The sequence below is a fragment of the Hippopotamus amphibius genome, chromosome 12, assembly GCF_030028045.1.
Source record: "Hippopotamus amphibius kiboko isolate mHipAmp2 chromosome 12, mHipAmp2.hap2, whole genome shotgun sequence".
Classification (NCBI taxonomy): Eukaryota; Metazoa; Chordata; class Mammalia; order Artiodactyla; family Hippopotamidae; genus Hippopotamus; species Hippopotamus amphibius.
The window spans coordinates 86,498,840-86,526,371 of NC_080197.1; the positions used below are offsets into that span (position 1 = coordinate 86,498,840).

The following is a 27,532-nucleotide window of genomic DNA, read 5'->3' on the forward strand; positions in this document are numbered from 1 at the left end:
TGACTGGGCTTGTGAATCAAGATCCCACAAGTTGTGTGGAGCAGGAAAACGAAAAAAATTAAAAAATTAAAAAAAAAAAAAAAAAAAAAGTAGGAGAACAGCAGAACAATAGCAAGATAGAAAATACGATAATAGGAAAGTAACAGATGTGTTAGAAAAAATTTTTTAAAAAATGGAGCAATAACTGGAAGGTAAAACAACTGCAATAGTGTAAGTGAGGAGGTAGGAAAAACAAAAACAAAAACAAAGCCAGAAAAGGCCTTGGCTGTGGGGGCGGGGCTTAGGCAAGGGCCAGCGGGGGGCGGGGGTGGGGTGCTTAGGCAATGGGTGCTTAGTAAAGGCCCTGGAAGTGGTGGGGAATGGGGCTTAGGCCCAATGAGACAGATGGGCCCAGGAATGCCTCTGGTCCTGGGGGCAAAGGACCAGGTCGAGGTACCCAGTGGGCTCCCTGGGCCCGAGTTGGTGGGAGAGATGCTAGCCACCTCCCTTGTCCTCCAGTCTCGGAGGGTCCCTCCTCCTTGGGTTCTCTTCTTCCTCACCTCCTCTTTCCTATTCCCCTAGGACCCTCAGAGCTGCAGGGGGCACTGGAAGGCAGGAGACCAGACTCTGACGCCCAACAGGCTTCCCAGGGCCAACTGGGCTAGGGTAAAGCCTGTGGCACTTCCCCAGATCTCCCAGTCTCGTAGGGTCCCTGTCTGCCTCTCTTCCTCTCCCCTGCCCCCCACTATCCTAGGTCCCAAGCAGCTGGAGGGGGCCCTGGAGTGTGAAACACCAGGTCTGTGAGCCTAGCAGGCTTCCCAGAGCTAGTGGGCAGGGGAAATACCTTCTCCGCCTCCCTTGATCCTCCAGTCCCAGAAGGCCCCCTCCCCTGCCCGCCTCTTTCTTCTCTTCTCCCCTGCTTTCCCTCTACACCTCTAGGACCAGTGAAACCTAGAGGGGCCCCTGGAGGACTGAAGACCAAGCCTGGGGGCTCAACAGGCCTCCCAGTGCCAAGTGGGTAGGGAGATTTCCCACAGCGTCTCCCTGATCCTCTGGTCCTGCAAGGTTCCCCCCCCCGCCCCCCGCCAGCTGTCTGCCTCTCTTCCTCTTCTCCTCTCCTCCCTTCCACGCCTGTATGACCCACTCAGCCGGAGAGACTGAGGGACCAGACTCGGGAGCCCAGCAGGCCTGCTGGGCCCAAGTAGGCAGGGGAAAGGTCCTCCGTACCTCCCCTGCTCCTCTGCTCTTGGAACGTCCCACCACCAGTCTGCCTCTCTTCCTCTTTCCCTGCCACACTCCAACATCCCCGGGACCAACGCATCTGGAGAGTTGGAGATCAGGCCTGGGAGCCCAGCACGCTTCCGGGGCCAGTGGGCAGCAGAAATGCCTTCTGCTCCTCTGATCCCAGAGGGTCCCTCCCCTCTTCCGCCTCTCTTCTTTTCCCCCCATGGCTTCCCTCCCGTTCTTCTAGGACCAACAGCCCGGAGGAGCCTTGGAAGGTGGAGGACCCGCCCAGAAGAAATACCCAGCGGCGCCTCCCCTATTCTTCTGACCTGGAGAGATCCCCCCCCACCCCCACTGTCTGCCTCTCTCTCTCCCCCCTACCTCCCATCCCCCTCCCCTCCACGCCCCAGGATCCTCGTGCAGAGAGGGGGCCTGGAGAGTGAAGGACCAGGCCCAGGAGCCCAGTCAGCCTCCCTGGCCAAGAGGGCAGGTGAAACGCCCTCTCGACTCCCCATCCGCCAATCTCAAAGCCCCCACCCCAACCTGTCCGTCTCTCCACCTCCTCACCCCTCCTCCCTCCTTCCCACACCCCCAGGACCAAGGCAGCCTGGAGAGGGCCTTGGAGGGTGGAGGAACCCCCTGAGGAGCTCAGCAGGCCTCCTGGTCTGGAGAAACCCAACTGCGGTTTCGGATCTCCCCAGCCCCCAATGGTCCCTCCAGGCAGGAACCTCCCCCCTCACCCAGCCACCCCCCAGGGACACAGGTCCCGTCCGGCTTCCCCTTCCCTGACCCCGGACTTCCCCCAGGCCCTTCCCGGTTGCTCCCGGGTTCCTACGGTCTGCTTGGGCCTCAGGTCCCCCGCAGGCCTCCGGCAACCTATTTGTGGGGAGACACGATCTCTGCGTCTTCCCACACTGCCATCTCGACTCCGCCCCTCCCTACGCTGTCATCTTGACTCCGCCCCTCCCTTCCATCTTTAAAAGCCATCCTCCCTCCATCCAGCATCACCATGTTACCTCTCAAAGCTCCCGCCCATTCTCTTCCCTTTTATAGCCAAAGTTATGACTATAGGGCTCTAGGTTGGGTGGATTTTTCCCCCAAACTTTTTTTTTTTAATTTACTGATGTCTATTAATTTAGCAGTTAGTGAGCATTTACTAATACGTCTCAAGCAAGATGCAGAGTACTCAAGGGCATAGCTTTTAGGGTGAAACAGATGTGATTTGAGTTCCAGCTCTGCCATCTTTGAGTTCAATGGTTTTAGACAAACCTTTGGTTGGTTACTTGAGTTATTTTAAGTCTTAGTCTCCTCAGCTACTAAGCAGGTATAATAACAGCCCCCTGCCCCTCCCCCACAGGTACTTGTGAGGACTGGTGCCTGGCAGGCAGTAGGGCTTAATCCCTCAACTGAATTATGTTATCAATTAATCAAGTTCCTACACTAACCTTCCATATCAAACCCTCTAGCCATCTGTTTCTTCTTGCTCTTTATCTGCTAAATTTGTTCTTTTCACGCACAGCTATTTTCCCTCCTCATTCCTCCAGTCTCTCGCTTCCCATCACCCCCCACCACCCCCGTTCCCAAAGCAGCAAAGAAATATCTCTGCCAGTTTCTTTGCCAGTAAATCATTTCTTAAACCTCTGAACTTCTCTAAGTCTTTTGTAACTCTCTTATATGACAAGGATCAATCTCTTTGCTGTCTTTCTCTTGAATATGTATTTATGTTCCAAATAATTAGAATAGAAAGGCCACTGTAAGGCATTTTACAAGCCAAAAGATGGAAATCCAACAAACCAGGGGGATCTACTAACATTACAACTGCAAAGTTAGTTTTAAATTTTGTGGGACAGCAATCGAAGCCAAAGGAAAAGCCAGAATGTATGTCCTAGCCCCAGGACTTACCTCAATGTATGCTGGTTCTGTACCAGCAGGTGAGATGTGGGGCTGCCAGTCTTTAGGTGGCTTTGAAAGGTACTTGGAATCTGTTACAACCCATTTGAGTCGGGGCCAACCTAAATCAAACCCAAAATAAAAATTGAATTGCCTAACCCATCAGGGTACGCGTTCACAATGAACTGGTCGTTTTAAATACTGAGAGACCAAATCAAGGTCATGTTATAATCAGTAAAATACTTTATTAATGTTTAGTGATAAATCACCAGACAATTATACCTTCTTTCAAAAGTACAATCGTTCCACATGCTGATTCCAGGCCTTGACATTACCTCAACAATTGGGAGGACCATTTGCCAGTGGAAGTCCACTGAGGTTAGTGGTCTATCCTCTGTCTCTACATGTAACATTTAGCTTTAGTGAACAGAGTGGTAGCTTTTCCAACCATCAGCATAAAGGTTAAGGGTGTGGGCTGTGGAATCAGACAGATTTGGATTCAAATCGTTGCCCTGCCATTTATTAGCTGTGACTTTGGGCAAGTTACTTAACCTCTCTGTGTCTCAGTTTCCTTACCTGTAAAACGGGGATAATAATGGTACCTACTTCATAAGATTGTGAGAATTAGATAACAAAATATATGTTAAATACTTAGCTATTATTAAATTAAAACACTAATTCAAGCACTCAGCTTTAATTTTTAACTGATAATTCAGGTACAAATATTACTAACCTTTAAACTGTACAATTTCTCCATTCTGGGTTTTTGGCAATCCCTTTAGACAAACTTCACTGGTAAGAGCTAAGGCAATACCACAGCTTCCTAGCAAGAAGCCAATCTGCTGCCCTCCAGCATCCTGTGGAGAAAATATAATGAGCAAGGTAGGGGAGCCAACAGTGAGTGTACCCAAGCCCAAAACCTGACACTTAGTAACGCTCTGGCACTTGTGTGATACATTCATGGAAGCCCCCTGGTATTTGGCAGTTGTCAAAATCCAGTGACAATATGTTCTTTCAAATAATTTCTATAACACAGTGATTTCCTGAGTGCAAATCATATTTTATTAATCTGACACTGCTAATGCTGAATTCCACCAGCCAAATGTGACCATTTTATTCAAAGGTCAGCAATACTCTTCTTTTAATCTCAGGAAATGAAATAAAAGTGAACACAGTTAAGTTGTTTTGACCTAGCCATACCCCCAAACCCCAAAGCAAAGCAATTCAGTTCAGAATAAAATAATGTAAATGGATACCAAATGTCCAAATTTACCATGAAAGTGAATGGGATGGTTATACCCAAGTCCATATACTCCTTATCATTCTGTTTTAAAGGAGGCAGATTTAAGCCTTACAAAAACAGCAGAGGAAAAAAATCAAAAGATATAGCCTAAAGCATTTCCATTAAAATGTCATCTTAAAAGTATCATTATGAAATCACATAAACACTGCCAACTTAATAATTTAAGAACAACCCTATGATTTCCTGACCAATCTAAAGATACCATATCCCATCAACTAGAGTTTCCAGGATGCTACCAGTTTGTTTTTTATTACTTTCAGAAAATAATTTTTTTTCTTGTAAATCCATAGTCTCCACCATATTTGTCTTCCCCACCAACTCTCAGTAATAAACCGCATGAGAAAATTAGGGCCAAACGGCTCCTGGAGTAATCATTCGGGTACACTTTGACATTTTCTATATATGTTTCATTTTAGTAGGGCTGATGTGCTGGTAAAGTCAATTCTATACCCCAGAGTAGTAACACAGCATTACTGCATCACCCTTGACTTAATGGGAATCCTAGATGTTATGATACAGTTAAGGGAAATCCCTTTATAGAAAGGTTTCAACTATTGTAAATGTGGGTAATCTACAGTCTCTGAAGCAAGATTGACTCTTTATAAATGGTAATTGTTGAAAAGTCAAGTATGTCCCCATAATTTTTAAGTGATATAAAATACTATAAAAATCCTATCTTAGTTGAAAATAGGTTATTTTCATGACACTTATAAATATTCATAAATAAATTTTCTACAACTTTCATGTTTTTAGAAAGTGAACCTAGGTACTTAAGAAAATGGTCAGACTGTTTTTAATGTTGTAACTGAGGCAACTGATCTAAGAACCCAATGCCCACCATGTCACATCAGGCTAATTTCTCTTAAATTTAGCAATGTTACCTTTCTGGTAAGAGGTACCTCTATAGGCACTGGAATCACTTCTGCCAGGAGACATCCATAAAAAGCCACCATAAACATGACTGGATCATTGTTGGGGTAAACCAGGGCTACCTAAAATGCATAATGACATTCAATATAGAGGAATAAGAGCAGACTAGTGCTTTCAGTGTCACTGTCTAAGTAATACATTTATATATGACATTTATCATGAGCAAAAGAAATCAAACTATTTAATAGCCTAAAGAAAATTAGGTTTTTGAGAAGGATGCACAAATCTAAAAAGATCTCTGTCATTCCCATGATTATACTAGGCACAGTCGGGGGAATATAAGGCAATTCATCACCATCACCATAAGAATTTTTCATTTTAATTGTATCAGTGATTTAGCAGTAAACAACTCACTTTAAATAGTAAGTTAATTACTTATAAAACCTAAGGCAATTTACTGTAGTGTAGGCCTAAAGCAATAAAATAAAAATGGTGGATCTCTCTAGATAGACTAACGTATTAAAGAATAAGCCTTATATCTCTCAGAGAGAACCTACAAGAATTGATGGACTCAATTACCACCTTAGGGCAAACCTAAGCTTTCTTACTTTTTAACAAAAAGTAAGAAATTCTTTTAACAAAAAGTAATTCATTGCATTAACTCTTACTTAACCAACAATGCAAATGTTCTAGCAAGAAGGCATTTGGTAATAGGTGTAAGCAATACTGGCAGAAACCATTATGAACATAAAGTTAATTCATTTACAAAAGAGAAACAGTGAAACCTCCATAATATGTTCAAACCTGTGATCTCACCTGTAATGCATCACAGGCATAACTGACTCTTCCTAATTTCCTCAAGGAATGCAAAAACGCAGAAGTCACGATTGTTGTGGAGTTTGTTACTTGCTTGGATATTCACAGGTTGACATTTGAACCTTAAATTATGTCACTGGACTTTTGTTTTCTCACTTTCAAATTCTCTTAACTCACTCCCAAGATAAATTCAATCTGAACCTTCCAGAGTTCTAAAAAAATACTTACTCCACAAGACATTTAAAAAACCTATTTCCTTTCTGCACACAAGTGTCCATGTTGTTAGGAAGACACAAAATTACCTTCTTAGGGTTCAGGGAAGATTATCATACACTCGCAAGTCATACTTAAAAGTAAAAGCCATACTTTAGATGCCCTTTGCCCTAATGCAGAATTATTAATATTTTTAAAAGGCTAGTTTAGGAGATTCTGTAATCATGAGTCCATTAAAAAGAACTCTGTTGTGTATGTAGCTGGTGTTTCATTCTACAACTCCAAATGAAAAGTAATGTTTGATGGTTAGAAGTAATTTTATTTAGAAAGTGGAAAAAATCTTTAAATATTGAAAAAAAATGTTTTAATGTCACCTCCAATTAAAGAAGAAATTATGTCAATTTGTTTCTTCTTAGAAGTAACATGAGTCTCCCTCCCTTTCTACATAAAACCACAGAATATTGTTTTAAAAGTTTTATGGGACGTTTTTCAAAGCAAAAAAATCAAAGAGTAAACTTGATTGCTATTTTTGTTGTCTAAATATTGAAATATTTATTTACAGATTTAGGTTTCTCTTTATTTTCATTAGTAAAAAGACACGTGAATATCCTTCAAACTATAAATGCAAGAATTATAATCTGGGTTGGAACCAAACCATTTTCATTTTCTAAGAGTAAGAGTTATATAAATTGTGCTGTTGTACATTAAAAATCCAGAATGTCCATGCCAGAAAACAATAAAACATCACCTCCCTAAAACAAAACAAAACAAAACAAAACAAAACAAAACAAAACAAAACAAAACAAAACAAAACAAAACAGAACAATTACCCTGTCTCCGGGTTTTAATACAGGTTCATTTTTGGTCCCCAGTTTATTAAGCAGTGTGTAGGCCAACTTTAAACTTCTGCTCCACAACTTTCCTGGAAAAAGAAAATAGTCATATAGAAAAACACACGCCTACTTCAGCAAGAGGGCATTCTGTTCATCAGTTCATCCGCACAGTGAATAAGATAACAGCCACTAGCAAATGATACATTAGACAAGCATCACCCTCAAAACACAGAGAGGCCCTCCCCCACAAAAACTGCTTAACAGTCACTCTAGTTTATGAATGCCAGTCCTGCCTTTAAGCAAAAAAAAAGGAAATATCACCAAAAGCTCACTCTGATATAGATAATATTTCAAATTCTTCTCTGAAGCAATCTGAACATCTTTAGAAATAATTTGATGTGAGCTGATCACACTTACAGGGAAGGAAACAATTTTTTATCACAGGACTGAAAACTAGAAGACAACTTCTTTCTAAGCTTTTTCTGAAGAACCTCTTACACATATGGTATTGGACACTTGAAGTAAGTGCAAAGCACAAGTATGACTCAAATGACTGAGCATTCCATACCACTGTACTTCAGTGAAAACAGACAATAAAATGGAAATTAACTATGTGAAACGTGGATATATTCACAGATGTTACATAAACATGTAAAGATTTGGCTAGCTGACTGCTTTCTTAAAGGGTATATGGATGAGATTAATGTACAGTTTCTGAAATGCATGCTAAAAACAATTTTAGGGGGGAAAGCCTATTGTTTCCCTCTCCCTGCTCCTTTCCCTAACCACCCTTAGAAATTCTTATTTTATATTGAAGAAAGTGAAATCATTTTATTTTGCATAGATATGTTAGTTTTACACACAACTCGTTCAGAGGGGCATCGAAGATGGAAACTCATGTCAATCTGTACAATTCTTTAAATAAACACTCTTTCTCTAAAATATTCTATATGGAAGTCTATGGACAATGTATACCACTTGTGAAGGGAAAAAGGAATCTGTCTGAATAAACCAGTACAAAACTCACAGCCCAAGTTGAATCCATTCTTCTTGTTATTTAAAAAAAGAAGTAATAAAGTTATTTTAAAAATTTATAAAACAAAACTACATGGAAAAGTACTGATTCTTTGTTCATCATAGAATTTTGTGCCTATTATATGCAAGAGGCAGGAAGAAGTAAATGACAAAGATCTAAAAAGTAACCAATTTCAATTTTTAGATAAAACTACCTGATTTTTATCATATGCCATTTTTATCATATGCCATTAGTCCTGCCCAAATGCCTTCCTAAAATCCTCTCCTAATGTTTAAACATCAGTGGATCTACAAAGTCTCTTTCTTCTTTTCAATATCAGCTGGCTTGCAATAGTCACTTTAGCAAAAGAAAGTATTTGGCAACAACAGCTGTACTTAGAACTTAGGATCCTATTAAAATAATTTAAAAGATCTGCTGTACTCTAATAAAGATGTATTTAAAAAAATAAAAAGAAATTAAAAAAAAAAAAAGATCTATTGAAACACAATGACCAGTAACTGCTAAACAGCAAGATAAAATCATTACCCATGATAACCTGAAGAACTATTAGGAGAAAAGGAAGGAACTGGACTCTTATAAACTCACCGTAAGTAAGAGTGTAAACTGGTTTCCCTGTTACGTCCAGTGCAGTCAGACAGGGGCATTTTGCCTGAGTGGTGCCCCAGCGCTGCAGGGCAGACTCAAGAGCAGGAGGCCAGTTACAGATGACTCCTAATGGCTCTCCCTTCACAGGGGTCATCTGCCGTCCCTCAGGCTTGGGTTGGTTGGGGTCTGGCTGAGGTACTGCACCAAAAAACCCAACAGGTTATGAAAATAAGATCTGAATACAAATACCAATCAACACAACTTAGGTCTCTAATCTCAAATATATTTCCCCTTTCCCTTTATTTTTATCTGACTTAAACTCACTCTGAGAAAAGAAAGGATATCGTTAGAAACAGTAATCCACAAACTGGGCTTTAATTCATTTCCCCACATAATTGTAAAATTATATTTATTTTATGCAACAAATCCTGACCCCGACAAAGCAAATCCCTGAATATACAAAAAAAAAAAAAAAAAAAAAAAAAAAAAGGAAAAAAAACCCCACAAAGCATAAATTTCCATTTAGCAATTTTACAATTTTTAGTAAACTTGTTTTTAAATCTTTAGTTTGTGTCCAATGTTAGAGAGCCAGTTTCCACCTCACCAGGTTATGTTTAATGAAAAAGCATTGAACTATGAATCAGAAAACCCAAGTTTACATTCACTTTTTCCTAGAGTGACCTTCGGCAAAATGAGTTACCTGAGCCTCGATTTTCCTCATCTGTAAAATGGGGATAGTAACAGTTATACAACAGGGTCATATTGGACTCAGGCAGATAACGGGCATGAATGACAGTGTTCCTTCCATGTCTCTATACCTCTGCACAAATCTCATATGGCCAATCCCTTTGCCTCCTTATGAACTTGCACTCATCCTTCTCAGGATGTAGCTCTAACGGTACCTTCCCTAAGAAGCTGCCTCTGGTCATTTCTTCCTTACTGCTTCCACAGTGTGAGCTAGCACACTCTAATTATTAAAGTACTGAGGATACTCAAGAGCTTCTACTACTGTATAATCCCCACCCCACCCCCGCCCTTTGACTGAGAGCTTTTAAAAGAAAAAAAAAATTATCTATCTATTTATTTATTTAGCTGCACCATTAGCTGTGCACACGGGATCTTGGTTGCTGCGTGTAGGACCTTCATTGCCACGTGCATAGTTGCTACATGCAAACCCTTAGTTGTAACACGTGGGATCTACTTCTCTGACCAGGGATCGAACCTGGGCCCCCTACATTGAGAGTGTGGAGTCTTAGCCACTGGACCACCAGGGAAGTCCCTTGACTGAGAGCATTTTGAGAGAAGACATGGTTCTCATTCCTCTTATTGCCTATAGTGCCTAATACATAATGTTTGCTCCATCAATGTTAATTAAATTGAACTGAACTTCGGGGAGAAAAAATAAAAGCACTAGATTATTAACATGGTCATTTCTAGAAACTGGAGGTGAATAATACTTCATATTCTTTCACATAAAGAAAAGTAAAGTCCTCTTAATTTTTCTACAATAAACAAGTATTATTCAAACATTAAAAAGCAAAAAAAACAAATCCTGTATTTTCATAGCTGGAAAGATAATTTACACATGGAACAAAAGGTCAAGTATTCACTGAGTGCCAATTATGTGCACAAGATGTGATAAACATTGAGAAGACAAATGCTGCACATATCATTCTTTGAACAAACATTTATTGCTTCTAATAATGCCGAGTACAAGGAGTACAGAGCCCATGCCCTCCAGGAGTACCCAGAGTGCAGTGGGGACACACACCCATACACAGAGCTACATAAACAAGACCAGTGCGTGACAGAGATATGTACAGAGAGGGGAGAAGAGGGCCACACCACGCAGCTTAGGGGATAGGGTCCCCATCTGGAGAAGGTAATGCCCGAGCTGAGTCTTAAAGGAATGGTAGGGATTAGCTAGGTGAGTAGGAGATGAGAGAAGCAGCACAGAAGAGAGAACAGATGGAATGAGCAGCAAGTATTAGAAGGGCAAATGAAATATGAAATAAACTGTATTTTACAGATCAATTTAATGACAGGATGGGGAAACTTACTTAAACTGTCTTCATTCATTTTTCTACTGATACAAAACTAACAGTTTCACTTCCCAACTCACCACCCTAGGTAAATAACATTTGCATATTCCCAGACACTAAACCATCAGATTAAGTATAAAAATAAACATGGGTGATTCTAAATAAATAGTTTGGTTTTAATGGACAGATTGTATATATGGTAGGCATAGTTGTGGTCATAAAAGTCTGTACCTAATTGCCATCCATTAGGCCTCAATGCGGACCCTGGGGCACACTCTTCCAGACTTCCAAAGGCATGTAAGTATTTTTCTTTTCCAAAGGTAATAGTCATTTAAATGAAAAACTGTTGCCTACTTAAAATCAGTGGAAAGCTGTCAGCTCTATTCTGCCAATGAATATTGTTCAAGTATGATTCTATTAAACCCTGAGTTTCATTTGCCTAGTCAATACACAGTACTAAAAAGACTGAAGAGGCTATTGCTGGCACAAACACCTTGAAAATATCCGTCCATCAAGAAAGATGACCATAGTTCAATAAGTTTAATGACTCCTAAAGAAACAGAAATTCACCTTAACCTCATATGTCAGGTTGGTTGTCTCCTTCTGCTGCACAAAGTGGGCTAAGACTGGATCTAGTCTATTAACATGCCTTGTTCCATTAAGGTCTGATGTGATCAAAGCCTGCTCTTAGTCTCAGGACCTAAAAATGGACTGCAAAGCTAGCAAGGCTTAGTTCTTTGGACAAAAGCTTTTGTTAGGTAATCTATTTGTCACCTAGCTTCAATAACTATCAAATGGCCACCCTCATCCCATCTGTGCCCCCATATAGTCCCCTCCCAATCCTTCTATTAAATACTAGACATCATATTATTTTATCCCTAAATATTTTTTAAATTATTGAATGAATAAATCACTCTTACCACTTCTTCTAGGGAGCCTTTCCTAACCACACAGATGAAACAGAATTCTTCCCTGTCCCAAACTGCCGTACCAGTTGATACATACTTATTGACCAAACTCAGTTTTCACCTGTAGTATATGTTTTGTCTAAATTGTAAACAACAACATGAAGGAAGAAGGAAGTGACTGTACTTCATGAACCTTTTTCACCATCGACCATGTTAAAGCAGATACATACCGGCTGATTTAACAAAACGACTGGGTTATATCAAAAAAGAATGGGCAAACTTTTGAGATCGAATTTGACACTCCTATTCTAGGAGAATGCCAAATATAGATAATTTTTAAAACTGTGTTTGTTCCTAATTTCAAAAAGCATATTTCCAAGGATAATTCTGTGTTCCATAGTTATCTCCTTGCCTTTCTTTCCCCCTCCTCTCTATTTTTCACCTGAGATTTAAAATATAAAGAGCAGAAAGCTATGAACTCTTTCAGCCAAAAACGATGCCTTGTTCATCCTTAAATCCTATAATACCTAACATGTAGTAACTGCTTACGAAATTCTAAGGAATATACATGTTTGGTATTATTACCACTACCTTCCACAATTTCTTCAGAGTCATCCACAAAAAATTCTTTTAAGGGAGGCCTTTTGGGTCGTTTCAGAGTGTTGAGAAGCTGCTGGATTTTCGTGGATACTCTGCTACTGACAGGAACACCTATAAAGGAAAAAATGGGAAGTTAAAATTAATTGATTTTAGGGATATTTCAGTTCCTCCATTCTCTTAGGAGCTTGTATTTCTAATGATATTTGGCCTTTGTCCACAGTCTCATTCTATTTCAACAGGGCCAAACAGGTACAAATATGTACATGATAATTTTTATGACAATAGGGAAAAAAAAGTTGCTATTATTAATACTGTTTAAAGATTTCACCTGATCTCCCTTTCTCTCATAGAATTCTTTTCTTTTTCCATACTTTTCATTCAGAGTATCTTTCTGAAAGTACAGACAAAGTTTGAACAAGTGTCAGTGCTCCTACAGTGCAGACTGTTGAAAAGACGGATCTCAAGATGACTTGTGTGAGTAGGTCAATCACAGTATAGTTCTGCCACTGCTGGACATCAGGTAGTGGTGTTTATAATTTGAATTTTTTCACTTTAACTAATCCGCCCTGTTTAGCCACCAAACAGAGCTGCCTACCATCAGCTGTATCCATAAGGCTGGACCTGTTGGATCCTTTGTGCATGCCTTTAACGATCCCCGATGGGGGCAGATCAATATTTGCTGGGCGTATTGAGGAAGATGATGACGAAGAAGAGGTAGTTGTAGTGACGTCAGGGGGAGCAGAGAAATTCTCTAAGAGGGGAGAAAACAAATTTTAGAATTATATTACATTAGCATTAAAAATAAGAATCTCTAAATTTTGTTTTTATTTTTTTAAGAAGAAAGAAAACTATATAAATAGGACACTAGCTTTAATAAAACCTTTAAAATCACATTTTACTAGCAAGATATAATGAGAGAGGAAGTGGTTAAGCAAGGGCATATCAGTTTTCTAAAATTATTACTTTTGAGAACTTCAGCAGCTTTAGTAAGACTAATCGCATATCAAATATTTCTCAGAAAAGTTCTTTTCTACACAGAAAGTCTGGTAGAAACCCAATGTTATAAAAATAACCATAATAAAATAAAAATTGCAAGTAACTTCAAGATGAAAGCAAAGTATGATCATTGTGGCTACTAATATGCTAGTCTCTTGAGCATTTCTTCATGTTTATGTTGGTTTGTCTATGTTTCTTCTTTCACTCAAGACAGAAATTGTGTCTTGGGAGTAGGTCAGATCGCTCAAGTTCCCAGATGAAGAAAACCAGATAAAATTCACTTTTAATTTTATAAATAACTCATAGGCAACTTGGATCTACTTGACAGACAAGGTTCTTCCCTTGCTCTAAGCATGGCTAAACAGCGTTGTTATATTCTGCTTTGTGTAGGGATTCTCACTATAAAGAAATAATAATATAATTAGAAGAGAGCCATTCAACAGAGATGTTACAAAAAACTTAGAAGAAAAAAAAGAAGAAAAAGAAAATCAGAGGAAGCAAAATATAAAATTCACAAGCATAACGAAAGGCTATTCATAACTATGAAAAAGGGAAAAAGCATAATATAAACAATTTCTAAAATCAATTTGGGAGTAAGGTCTCTAGCCCCTAAAGCCTATAGTTACTAGTTTAATATTTTTTAAAGCTTTAAATACTTAGCACAAGTATACTGCAGTCTATTTTTTCTGTAGGATAATGTAGCAACAAAGCATTAAAAGTAGACATTTTTATTTGACCCAGCAATTCCACTTATAGGAACACATTCTAAGAGGAAATAATCAAACACACAAAGTTGTGTGTTCGAGGATGTTCATTCCAGTTTCATAATAGCAAAAAACTGGATATTACTTAAATGTCCAAAATAGGGAAATGGCTGAAATAAGCCAGGTCAGAGCCATACAGTGGCATACTTTGAAACCAAAAAACAACAGCATAATTCTATATTAATGATATAAAAGATGTCTGTGACACACTGCTAATAAAAGCAGGTTATGTACGTTATATTTAGTACGATTCATTTCTGTAAAACAAAACCAAAACCTTACATATTTATATGCAAATAAAGTCTAGAAGGAGACACATGAAAGTGATAACACTTAAGTGTTATCCATAGGAAGTGAGTTTGTAGATTATTTTTCCTTTTATCTGTATTTGCAAATTTTTCTTTTAGAAACATGAATTACTTCTGTTAGCGCAGACATCCAAAAGGCAATAGTGTTGCATAAAATGGTTCCTATGAGTTCCTGAACCAATAACTTTTCACAGAGTGGAAGCAATATGAGATATGATGTCAGATGAAATCATCTTGTTAACAAAAATTCAGATAAAGTTAACTGGGTATCAGGAAAACATTTTTAACAAGTGAAATTGCTCTTAGACAACGAGGGAGTAAAACCTGACGCCACCGTGGCCCTGCTGCTCACCCTCCCAACAGCAGGGGTGCTGAGCGTGCTCATCTGCAGCCGCTTCGGGAAGTTCAGTCAATTAAGGGCACAGCTAAGAGCGCAGGGCAAGCCATCAGCTGTTGGCACTTGGCCTTTTAATGTGGGCAAGCATACCCTCAAGGTAGCTATTTTCTTGAAAAATCATAGACTTGAAGTGGAAGGTTTCCAAGTTTTTCTTTTCGGAAATCAATTCATAGAATAAAGATATATACATAAGGTAAAACAGGAAGGTCACTGATATAAAAATAAAGATACCAAAATGCAAATGCATTGTCAAGAGAAAAGGAAAAGTATCACAGACACATGATGTTCACATACATCACTTAGTGCTATGTGCACCAACTAAGTAAGCAAAAGCAGAGATCTGAACTGTATCTTTATCTGCAGATGTCACAGACTCTTAGAACACACACACACATACACACAAACACAAAGCAGAGCCAAGCAAAAGCTATACTCCATAGAGGAGCACTGGCAGCAGGTAGCAGCTCACAGAGTACCAACATTCTCAGCCTGCACACTTGTGCTGTAGCAATAACGCAGCAGCAAGGACAATAAATCCAGTCTTTATGTTAAAGACATAAGGGTCTCACTGATACTGTCTTAGCCCAGAATTTGCTCAGGTTTAATGCTTTTTGTTTGTTTGTTTGAGAGACTGTAGACAACAATCCTGGAAAAATGTAAGATGTTACATCTTTTAACACCTTTTACTTGATGGAATATTCTTCAATAGGGATAAACCACATTAAGACTGGTGTTATATCTTGCGGCTTGAGTATTGCTTATGGAAATAGCTATGGCTTCAGGTGGGCAATACTATGTACCAACAATGCAGGCACTTTCCATCATTCCAAATGTACTGCTCGTGTTTCCTTCTTTGCCTCGTTAACTGTCATGTTCTTTCTGATTCTATTTTTTTAGGCCACCCTGAAAACCCTAATACAAATCATAAGCTATTTCCTGGATACTGGGAGCCAAATGGAACATAACTAGAGTTTCTTGGGTAGATCCAGCTCCTACCTATTCGAGTATTGGCAAATACATCAGCTAGAGACCCACTGGTGCCTTTGACCTCTCCATGGGACAGCGTAGAAGATGCAGATGAAGAAGTGGACGATCCCTGAATTGAACGGTTGATCCAGGACTCAGCATTCTGTAAGCTCTGCTGCAAGGCAGCAGAGAGCGCAGCTTGGCGTCTCAGAGAGCCCTCATCTTCAGAGGCCGAAGACGTGTCTGTGTGGAATTAGAAAAAAAGAAGTTCTCGATCCTGCCTAGAACAGAGATCTTTCAGATCTTCTCATCGATCACACAATCAATTTTGACAGCAGCAAAACATTCATATTCTTAAGATAGATTAATATGTAAAGTTTCTTGAGAATCTCAAGGAAAGATTTATGAAACAAAGTCTGCAAAAATACAGCAGCCAAAATCTAGAGGTAATTTTAAGCTCTTTTTAAAAATCACTTTTAGAACTTTATTAAATAAACGTCATTCACTGTTTTTCTGTTCTAAGCTTAATCAGTATCTAAATTCTTCTGGCTTATCTCCTTATGTTGAAAATAATGCTGAAGTGCTTCTATATCTTCCTCAGTCTCTTTATTAGGGAATCTCATGATAGGCTGCTACACTGATTTTCACAAGTACTTATTAATTAGTGTCTACTTAAAAGGAAATGATCTTGACAGGAAATATAAAAACTTATTTTTGGTAAAACAACTAAGGTGCCAAATAGTGAACTAGGTATTGGGGAACTGACTTATTCTTATGTGAAATAAGAAACAATGCTCATCCTGGAGGCATTCATGGTTTCAGTGGAAAAGCTAGCTGGTCACAGGGCACAGGTAAGCTCTCCAAACATGACTAGAGAGGCCACACATCTGCATTTCTCTCCTTGATTCCCAGTCAGAGAACTGTGAGAAATTCACTGATGTTTGTATTTAGACTGGCTCTGACTTTGGGAAAATAAGGCCTAAATTAGAAAAGCAGATTGAAAAAAAAAAAAAGTTCAACCAAATATAGGATAGCCAAGGGAAGCAGAAGTCAGGAATTTATTCCAGGGCTCTGAGCTTACAAGGCGTACAAGTTAGAGTGGCATTTGGTCTGATGTCAGATAAACCCTTCTAAATGATTTTGAGGGTTATAATTTATGGCCTGTGGATTGAATTGCATTCAATTTTTTAAAAATTAAATATCCTGTGGTTAGTTCTGCTGAACTCTTTCTCCTAATTCAGGTGAAACTGTAGGTCCATGTTCTACTTTGGTTCAGAGAGCCAAAGAGCTAACAGGGATAGAACACTGTTAGCATCTGAGAATGGATATTCGAACAACAAACGACTAATTTAATCTAGAAGTCAAATTGTGCAGATCTGGAGTAAGAACGTTAAAATAACGACTACATCCTTGTTTCCTGCTCTGAACTACCTCTGACTTATTATCTCATATTGAAGATGATCTGAGGTCCAAGACTTTTTTTTTTTTTTTAAAGAATGCACTACTTTACTACATCATATGTGCTGGGAACTGCCAGGTTCTGGGGATTCTGAGATGTATGAATTCTTATGACACAGTAAACGCCCTAAGAAGGCTCACTAGCTAGTACAGGAGGTACACAACTCCTCAGACTATTTCATACAAATATAATAGATGCTAAGAAATGGGGTGAGCAAAGGGTTTCACAGGAAGGGCACCCATCTCAGTCAGGGATCTGAAGTACTTCTATGTAAATGGAGCAGACTTTGAGGAGGTAAGGAAGGGCAAAAGATGAGACTGGAGAGGTAAACAGTGATCAGACTTCAAAGGGGTAAAGCAATGAGGCTCTTTAAAGGGAAAGAGATTTATAATCAAAAGAAGGGTCATTAAAGGAAAATACAGAGAAAGAAAACTAACAGCATCTGTAACCTTTTACTTAAGGTAAACATTTTTGTATAATCTCCAAGAAAATATTCTAACATTTCAACTGTACCTTGGGAGGCAGAGATTTCTGTCTTTGCAAACATGCTTTTTAAAAAAATTATATGAGGTCAATCTGACCCTAAGAATAAAGTATTTTTCAGGATGATACATCTTGGGATCCCATAAACTCCACTGCATCTCCAGGCTGTCTTTATTGCATCATTTATTTTAATCTGTGTAAGTCTAAAATCAGAATAACTCAATTTCAAGAAGATAGTAAAACCAGTATTTTCATGATTAGGTTTATGGAAAATTGGCTTCATTATGTTTCTATATTGGATCAATTATGTAATTTGGTATATTGTTTCAATTCAATTACCTCATTTGCCTGCCAGTCCTCCTCACAGTGTTTAGTGACTGTAACTGTGTGGAGGCTTAGCGTAGTGGAAAAAACATGACTTTGGTGTCCTTCTTCCATTTGAACTCTAGGGTCCACCACTTACTAGCTATGTGACTTAGGGACAAAATTACCATCTGGGAAGGTTGTTTGCTTGTCTGTCCACTCAGCAAATACTCTAAGCACTACACTAGTTGGTAGGAATACAGCAAGAAGACACAGTCCCTACTCTAACAGGACTTAAGAGTCTTAAAGGAGTTCAGGGCAGGTGCCCAAGGAAGTGAGACCTCAACCAAGGCCGGAAGGGTAAGCTGGAATTACTTATGAGGGGCACAGAGGTAGGGAGAGAGGGGAGTCAGGTAGAAAGAACCACATGTGAAAAACCTAGGAGGGGACAGGAAACAGCACATTTGAAGATCTGGAAGAATTGAGACTAGCTGAAGCACAGGATGCAAAACTGGTAGTGATGAAAGATGAGGCTGGATGAGTAGACAGCACTGGGTTGCTAAGGGCCACGCAAGTGAGCTAAGGAAACTTGCCTCTGTGCTAACTGCGGGAGACCATGAAACAAGACAAGCTACAGAAAAGTACCAGCAGTGCCAGGATATAGCAGGTGGCCAATAAACATCAGGTACCCTTCTCCCCTGAAAAACCTACCTTATGTTACCTCATGGACACAAAACTGTGGCTGTGCAAAGCTTACACATGTGATCACACGTTAAGATCACACAAAACGTAAGCACTGCTCTAGGACTATATCTTTTTAAAAATAAAAACGAGGTCCCTTAAATATTCATACATTTATTTGGTAACTTTTTTTTTAAAGAACTTTTTTTTTTTTTTTTTTTTTTTTTTTTTTTTGGCACACGGGTTTAGTTGCTCCGCAGCATGTGGTATCTTCCTGGAGCTGGGATCGAACCCGTGACCTCTGCATTGGCAGGCGGATTCTTAACCACTGCGCCACCTAGGAAGTCCTTAAAGAACTTTTATTGAGATACAATTGACATACGATAAACTGCATATATTTAAAGTTATTTGGTGCCTTTTAAAAAAGTAACTGTCACCCACGAAATTGTTATGGATTAGCAGAAAGTTGGGCAAGATTAAATTAATATTAACAGAAAAAATATTATTTTCCCACTGTGATTCTGCTCTGGTTGAACGGGAACTCAAAACTTCTATCCATCATCACTAAAGTCTTTGCCTAACTTCTTGTATATGATGAATATAATAGGTCTACACAACAGAAAACTATTTTGGGAACATGGTTTGCCCTTCAAGTTATAACTGGTGTGATTTTAGCACAGTATCATTTAATACTGATCACCGGAAGCCTAAAATCCACTTACAACCAATTAGGAAACATATAAACAATTCGTTTGTAGATTTTAAGGGAAAAAAAATGCCCTGAATTTACTAACTGTTCTTAACTGCTACAGCACTCTTCAGCCATTTGTGGAAATGACTCCCCTTTTCTTGGTAGAAAATATATCTGTTATGTCTACAAATGTTTATCTTAAAAATTTAAATACCTACCATATTATTTTTCCATCCTACTCCTCGGTATCTACCCAAGAGAAATGAAAGCATATAGCTACACAAGGATTTGTACATGAATGTTCATAGGTGCTTTACTTGTAATAGCTAAAAATGGGAAACAACCCAAATGTCCATCAGCAACTGAAAGGATAAACAAATTGTGGTATATCTTTATGACAGAATATTACTCACCAATATTACTACTGATACACACAACAACATGGATGAATCCCAATATAATTATGCTGAGTTAAAGAAGTCAGATCTTCCATCCACCAAAAAGAACAACTGTATGATTCTATTTACACAAAAACATGAAATTCTAGAAAATGCTCACTAATGTATAGTGACAGAAAAAAACAGATTAGTGGTTATCTCACGGGGATGGGGAGAGTTGAGACTACAAGGGGATTTTGAGGAAACTTTTGGGGAGTGACGGATATGTGCATTATCTTGATTATGGTGATGGTCTCACAGTTTTGCTATGTCAAACTTCGCAAAGTATATGCTTTAAACGTGCAGTTTATTTTATGTCAGTTACAATTCAACAAAGCTGATTTTAAAAGGTATGCAGGTGTGAAAAAAGATGCCTTGGTGAGAGGATGGTAACATCTGAAGGTTAGTCTATACAACCTGAGGAATATGGAGGAAAGACAGTGCCTGCCACTGGATTCTGACAGCGGAAACCCAAATTAGGCCCAGATACCAGCTTAGAACAGCAGGTAGGTCAAGATTCACTGAGAGAAAGACCTCATCCTAACAACTATCCCAAAATATGCCACATAAACTAGGCCAGAAAATGGGAGCTTCAAAGAACAAATAAAGGAAACAACCATTAAGACAGTGTACAATATTCTGGAGCCCATGAAAAGAAATTATTGTGTGCTTGGAGTGGGCAGGTGGGAAGGGGTGGTATCAGGCAGGAAAGTGTCATGTTCTCTTGCATTGGTGGGTCAGGGGCATTAAGGGCTTCCAGAACCTTCAAGATAGGCAAAGGAAGTTTCTATGTAGGCAGAGAAAGAGCTTGAGGCTTAGGAAGGAAAAGCTTTAGAGACCCAAGAAGGGGCAGTCTGGGAGTAAAAGCATATATGCAAGAGAAGATTAAAAGGTTAGTTCAGGAAGCAGTCCATTCTGAACCTACCTTGGGCTATAAATTCTGAACAGATTAATTTAGCACTAAACTCAACCAGGTTGGGTACTGATTCACCAGACAAAGGTTAGGGAGATGATCAGAACTACCCAAGAGATTTTCCAGTATCCCACAGGAACCTGTGTGCACAGAGAGCTGGCTGGGGCTGAAAATCACTATGTAGAGCCTAATCAGTGGAGGCCCATGTGTTACCGGACCATTAACATCCAAATGGGGATACTTATGAGACAGCACTCGCTAGTAACAATTACTCCAGGGTCACTCTACCTATAAGAGATCTCCAAACACTGGTTTTCTAGGTATTGTCCCATGTCTATGAAAAAACATTTCACAAAATGAACTAATATTACAATTAATATTGGTGTGAAAAGAGATTTTTTTTTTTTTAACTTATTGTCTACTTGAAAAGTTAGACCAAACATGCAGCAATTATTAGAGGTCCAAAATTAGCAGAAAACATTTACTTGACAGTATGGTAGAATGAGAGGTAATATGCCAAGTGGTTTAGAGAATAAGCTTTAAAAATCAAACTGCTTTGAATTCTGATCTTAGCTCTGCCACTGATAGCTGTTGGGCAAATCAATTCTTACGGGTCTTAATTCTACTGTTTGCTGTTGTTCTTTTTCTATTGATTCTCTCTCATGATTTTTTCTATTTTTGGATTGTTTGCTCACAAAATTCAATGGATCTTAAAAAAAAAAAAAAACGAAAGAAAGAAAAGAAAAAGAAAATTCAGTGGATCCTTTATCTGTGAGGATCTTAAGTCCCTGGACTGACATTGTATCCTCCCAGAAACCATTTGTGCCCCAGGTTATCATCAGCCTAGGACCACTTTCTAATGTTAGTTCTTACCAGGCAGGACATGGAAATTCAATTCTTATACCTACTGACTACAAATTCTTAGGGAAGGTCCCTGACCCCACTATTCTAAGGCCAGGCATCAGGCAAGCTTTCTCGACAAGGTCTTCTTTTGCTGGCAGGTTTTTTCTAGTTTCCCCTTCTGCTAAAGATGCGAGTCCCCCTGGGGATCTCAATTCCAGCTTCCAAACTTACACAGGTCCAAGGTTTTATCTTTTCTACCTTTATAGTAATTAAAATTTAGGCCCCTTGTTTACTCTCTCCCCTCTCCCCAGGCAGCCAAAGTCAGCCCCATCTCACCACACTGATTTTTCAGTGATCATTCTCACCCTCTCTTGCTCTGTACGTATTTAAAAGGAAGCTGGTTACCTTCTCTCTAGCATTTCTAAAGAGAAATTTTCTTTCCCCTCTTTCTAGGAGAGAGTTTTCAGGTCATCTAACTGACTACACAGCTAAAAACAGATGTCTAAGCAAGTTGTTGAGCCTCTTTAAATATGTTTTCTCATCTGTAACAAATGATGAAAAAATACACGTTAAGCACTCGGTCCTCTGACTAGTACATAAAGGTACTCAAGAAATGGTAACTATGAAATTACTTTAATTGGAAAACCTTCAATTTTACAATCACCTATTGAAGTAAATTCAAGCTGATAGAGTGGGTTTTTATTGTGCTTTGGCTTAAAGAATACTGAATACTAATCTTCCAAGTAATTATGGAGCTGTGCTCATAACGCATGCCAATAATGAAAGTACATTATTAAAAGATCCAAATCTATTAATTAGAGCACGTTTATAGAAGTTTCATTTGCCATCTGTTTACTTTGTGGTTTTGAATAAAATTAGAATATTTGGAGGAAACTTCCCAAGTTGGTAACTGTCTAACTTTGGACTATACGCTCTCAGAAGGCAGTAGCTATTCAATCTGTTTGGAATCATAGCTATTTCGGGACCACGCATACAGGAGTATCTATTAACTAAAAAAGGACTTCCCAAACATGACACTTTAGTAGAGTAAAAAGGAAAATCAAGAAATGAGTCTGACACATAATTGCTGAATGACCTGGGGCAAACCACTTAATGACTATAAGCCTGTTTGTTTCCTCATCTCTAAAGAAATCTGGACTTCCCACTTCTCAGAGTAGCTGGTTATGAAGAACAAATGAGGCAGCGCAGCCACTGGTATATGAAAGTCCTTTACATACTACAATTCTATAAAGCATTATTAAAGTGTGTTAAAAGTATAACAATATCCCAGCCTGTTCATGGGCATCATTTTCATATATAGAAATGCAGAGGTAAATTTCTACCTGTCCTGCCCTATAAATTACTACTATAGGCACTTTCAAGCAGAGGCCTGTGGACACAGACCTCTCAATTTTAAGCTTCATTCTATGCAAGCCAGTCAAAATAGTTTTCTGTGCTTTGGGGTCATTACGTGGTCTATCTGTTCATCTGCATACCCTCGGAATGCAGTATAGGGTAAGTCCACGTGGCTGCAGAAAAGGCTTAGAGGGGAAAAAACATATGCTGTAGTTTTTGCATTGTGTTTATCTGTATGAATGAGTAATAGCATTACACAAAGAACCCCTACAGAGAAAGAGCTGAGGTAATTGCCTCATGACATTAGTAAATGACTTCAGCACATAAAGGGAACTGGATGGCAGTCATTCAAGCAGTCTAAACGACTATGAAAAAGGCCACAGGCACTAAAAGAACCATAGATTGCTACCAACTTGGAGAATTTAAATTTTCCAATCCACAAGACAGAAATCAGTGCACATATCAATAAGCAAGTTTTAGGCTGATTGACATTTTATTATTTGAGAAGGATTTATGAACAAAAGACAAATTATTACTCATGCTGTTTATCATATTTTCCAGACTATATGATACTAGGAATAAAGCCAAGATTTATGACATAGTTTACTCCTTAAATCCTTTTTGTTAAATCCCTCCAAAAACAGCTCTAAATTTTCATCAATTCAGTAATTCCAATAGTTACGTGTTGGATGCCTCCCAAAGAAGTTGACCAGCCAGCGCGCTCTAGCAGGTATCCCAGAAGCTAGCTTCACCTGGCACAGCATGTGCAGAGTAAGGGCTCTGACTGGAAACATGCTTTGTGATGTGTGTACGGTGTGGCTTCTCAGATAGTGCACAAAGGACAACACAACTAAAATACTGTGAAATCTCAGGTTAATTTTGCTCTGCAAGAATGGCACAACTTTTCTAAAAAGAAAATCTACCAAGTCACTTTTATAGCTGCCTAGAATCTGTTTTTTTTTTTTAATTAGCCTATAACCAGCAATAATTGCTGTCAATTCTCTTCCTCCCCACCCCTTGAGTGTAGCTTCAGCACTTGCTCTAAACTTCAGGGGTTTGGGGGCTGTCAGAGTAAATAAGCAAGATGAAACCCACCTGCCATCCCTGGGTTAGGCTGTAACAGGTTTTGGGAGACAGTGATAAAGGGTTAAAGTGCAGTAGCCAAGTCTCTAACCGGTGGTTCTCAGATGCTTGGAGAGAATGGAATCCAAATCCTAACTTGGGAAGAGTAAATTCTATCCCCCCAAATGGAAGGTGCTAACAGAAGCCTTCCTTCCCACATTCCCTCACACTGGAGCACAGGATTCATCCCAGGCATGTGTGTAATTGCTGAATGAGAGCATCAAGATCCAGCTCTATGTGGGGGCCGTGTGAGAAAACCGCTATGCGGGGTGCTCTCAGTGCTCATACTGGGAGAGAATTCCTCTTCTATTTGACAACACTGATGTCTCTAAGAGCATACTAACATCTGTCACACACTATTCAGAGTTCCCCAAACAGGATATAAATGGATAGGAAACGTTTTTACAACTATGTGCTGCTAAATAGAGGTCTCGGGGAGAGGACGGAATCTACGATCATGAAATTATTTAAACCATAAGGTGATCAAGAAAATGATGCCACATCTTTAAGGCTACAGACAGAGGAGAACAGTAATGTTTAGAAATACAGAGCCCTGTGGTGAATTCCAAAGGACTATGGTCTCATTCAGCAATGAATAGCTGTGATTTAGAGTTGGTAAATTCCCCTCAGGCAATGACTTTTGAAATGGGATAGACAAGGCTTCCATTCCTTCCGAGCATTCTCAAGATCCTTTGCTGCACTCTCACATGTCACCCAAGGCCATGGGAGCAGACTATGTACTGTGAAACTGTATTTCTTTAGTACAGTTCTGGAGAGGATTGTTTCTAAGAACTCCGAGTCACACTGCTCCCTACCCTTTGCCATTTACTACAATTGAACCCTCAGCCGCGCTGCAGCAGAATCGGCCAGCGAGCAATAGCTACGCAACTGAGAGCCTCCTTTGTCCATGAGGACCCAACTGGTGCTGTACTAACGCGGAAGGGAAGCCATCCAAGATTCTGAATGAGTGGGCTGGAAGTATGCACCACTATAGACACAAAATGTCTCATTGTGATGGTCTGTGAGAGGTAGCCTGCGTTACGTTTTGAGAAACACTTGAAGCCACAGAACTATTTCTCTTTCGAACACATTGACACCACAGATGTAAAGAAAAAAAAAGCACACAAAGTTAATGAGCCCACAGCACACCCAAATGCTCTGAGAAGTTAGCCAAAACCTAGGAGAAGACTGTTAATATAAACCCAGGCCAGGGAACAGGATCAGTGTGAATAGCTCAACTTGATAGCTGTGAATCAAAGTCAACCACAACAAATGTAACCTTCCTGGGGAATCTCCCCCAAAAGACAAGGTAAGTCACTGAGACCAAAACAGTACAGGAAACATCTTCCCCCCAAAATGTCATTAGCAGTAGCACGGCAGTAGAGAGACAGATACTATACTGAGGCTCTGAAGCAGGTTTACTGTGTTTAGTCTCAGAGGCCTACGTGGAGATTCTGTCTGGGGTTTCATCTACAAATTTTTGTAAAACTTTGGAAAAGATTCTGAATAGAAAAGACAACAAAGTTATTCCTGTTGCTCTTCAAAGAGGAATTTATGGGGGATGGGGGGGGTGGTAAGGCTTTCAAGTCTGGGGGATGGGCATCTTAGTTCCCGCTGATCTCCTGATCCTATTACAGAAAGTGGATTCTTAAAAATATATAAACATATACAAAACATATTAATATACACATTAATAAACACTTCGGTTTTCCAGACTTATTATAACTTTGCATGACTGCTCTCTTTCATGACACAAGAAAATTTTGTCCCAAGACCACATATTCCTGTGACTGTTGCAGAGACAAAGCATCTGATTTAGGAGTACAAATTTGTTAAAGACATATATGACTCTGGGTCATATTTTGGATGTCAAGGAGAATAACTATTATATTTAACCACAGAAGGATAGTTTTAGACCCTAAGCTTTGGGTTTATTATTTAATTTGGAGGTTACAACAAGGAAATGTCGAAAATTCAAAAGGAAATTTTTTTTAAAAATAGCTTTACTCTTAAGGGCTCTTTTTGTGTGTTGTTTACGATGCAACAATCAAAACCTGTCACCTTCAGCGTGTACTCTCATACGCCTCTGATGACGAGGAGAGTTCTGGCTCCTACCTCAGAAAAGAAAAAGCAGAATGCATTTAAGAAACATCAAAGTAGTAACTGTCAGACAGAAAGTTTCTGATAAACCTACCGGGAGGTGTGCAGGCATCCGCAGGAGACTGGACAAATGTGGACCGCCTTTTGGTTGGCATGGGCAAAGCCATTTTCTGTTCTTTGTGCTTTGCCAGTGCAGCCTGAACTGCTTCTGTGTGGATATCTGAAAGATTAAACATTTGCATTTATTAGGTCCTGCTTCTCAAAGTGTTTAGTTCTGTGAGCTGAACTATCACTGCCTCAATCGTTAAAGAGGGATGTTTAGGTGACTTTTATTTATCATTTGTGTTATAACAAAAATGAAAATGAAAGAGACAGAAGAGGTAGTCAGGGATAATTTACAGGGGAGGAAAATGAAGCCCAGAATGATGATGAGACTGCTTAACACAGCAAAGAAGGAGCTGATGGAGAAGGGCGGTGGGCTGGAGAGGAAGAGTCTAACATGCATCTGGGCCAGGTAGGGACTCGACCTCTGAATGGAATGCGTGCTGTGCAGGTGCCTACAGGACACTCTCTCTGTTCTTCAAGCTTAGGATTTGCTTCACTGTCTGAAAGGGGTTGAGACTCCTCAGTTCTATTCCACAGGAATAGAAGAGCTGATTTTGATCTAGAAAATATAAGGGCTGATGGTACTTGTTTGCCACTCTGGCCACAAAAGAATTCAGCTCTCCACTTGAATGTCTAATAGGAATCGCAAACTTAACATACCCAGGCAGAACTCTTGATTCTATACTCCCATCCCCAAACTCAATCTACACTTCTACAAAATAGGATCATACGATACACAGGATTTTGTATTGTTCTTTGATTTTTTTAACTCTTACAAACTCCTACTGAGTAGATAACATCTGAGGTGGCTTCCTTGTTCACAATGATTTCCTCTTCTCAAGGAATGGGCCCAATCTTCATATGCAAATGATCTTTAAAAAAGCCTGTCCCTTGTAAGAGCTGGACCAATCAGATCGTTTGGGAGGGGGGTGGGATTTAAACTCTGAATCAAGAAACCACAGCTCCTAAAGTGGAGTCACTTGAATGGCAGTGCCCTAGAAAGACAGAAAGTTCTTGAACTTCAAGATTGAGATCCCAGAGCTGTCTCTCCTTTCCTAGGAATTTCTTAGCTGTTCCTGTACTTCTATAAACTACTCCAGCCATTTAAGTTAGTCCAAGTTATCCTGTTTCATGCAACCCAAAAACCTTCACTGATATAACTAGAAATATCTTTCTGTGTAAATGCAGACCTACAGCATAAGCTGTGTAGTATTTCACTGTATAAATGTGCCATGATTATAACTGTTTCCAAATTTTTGCTACTATTCATACAACTATCTACAAGAATAATTTAGTATTTTCATTTTAG

The 27,532-nt window shown here is 39.4% G+C and overlaps 1 protein-coding gene across 4 annotated transcripts in view; it reads right to left on the minus strand.

The window, feature by feature from the left end:
- DIP2B (disco interacting protein 2 homolog B) overlaps positions 1–27,532 on the minus strand; it is a 215,580-nt gene that overhangs the window by 55,252 nt on the left and 132,796 nt on the right. For 2 of the 4 annotated variants that reach the window (XM_057703040.1, XM_057703043.1), the window contains 9 exons: positions 26,213–26,338; positions 15,761–15,973; positions 12,895–13,050; positions 12,288–12,410; positions 8,750–8,947; positions 7,126–7,217; positions 5,278–5,388; positions 3,827–3,950; positions 3,106–3,215 (listed from right to left, as the gene is read on the minus strand). In XM_057703040.1, the coding sequence (XP_057559023.1) occupies positions 3,106–3,215; positions 3,827–3,950; positions 5,278–5,388; positions 7,126–7,217; positions 8,750–8,947; positions 12,288–12,410; positions 12,895–13,050; positions 15,761–15,973; positions 26,213–26,338 (1,253 nt within the window). The remainder of the gene's footprint in view (positions 1–3,105; positions 3,216–3,826; positions 3,951–5,277; positions 5,389–7,125; positions 7,218–8,749; positions 8,948–12,287; positions 12,411–12,894; positions 13,051–15,760; positions 15,974–26,212; positions 26,339–27,532) is intronic. The other 2 variants (XM_057703042.1, XM_057703044.1) reach the window with 2 other exon arrangements.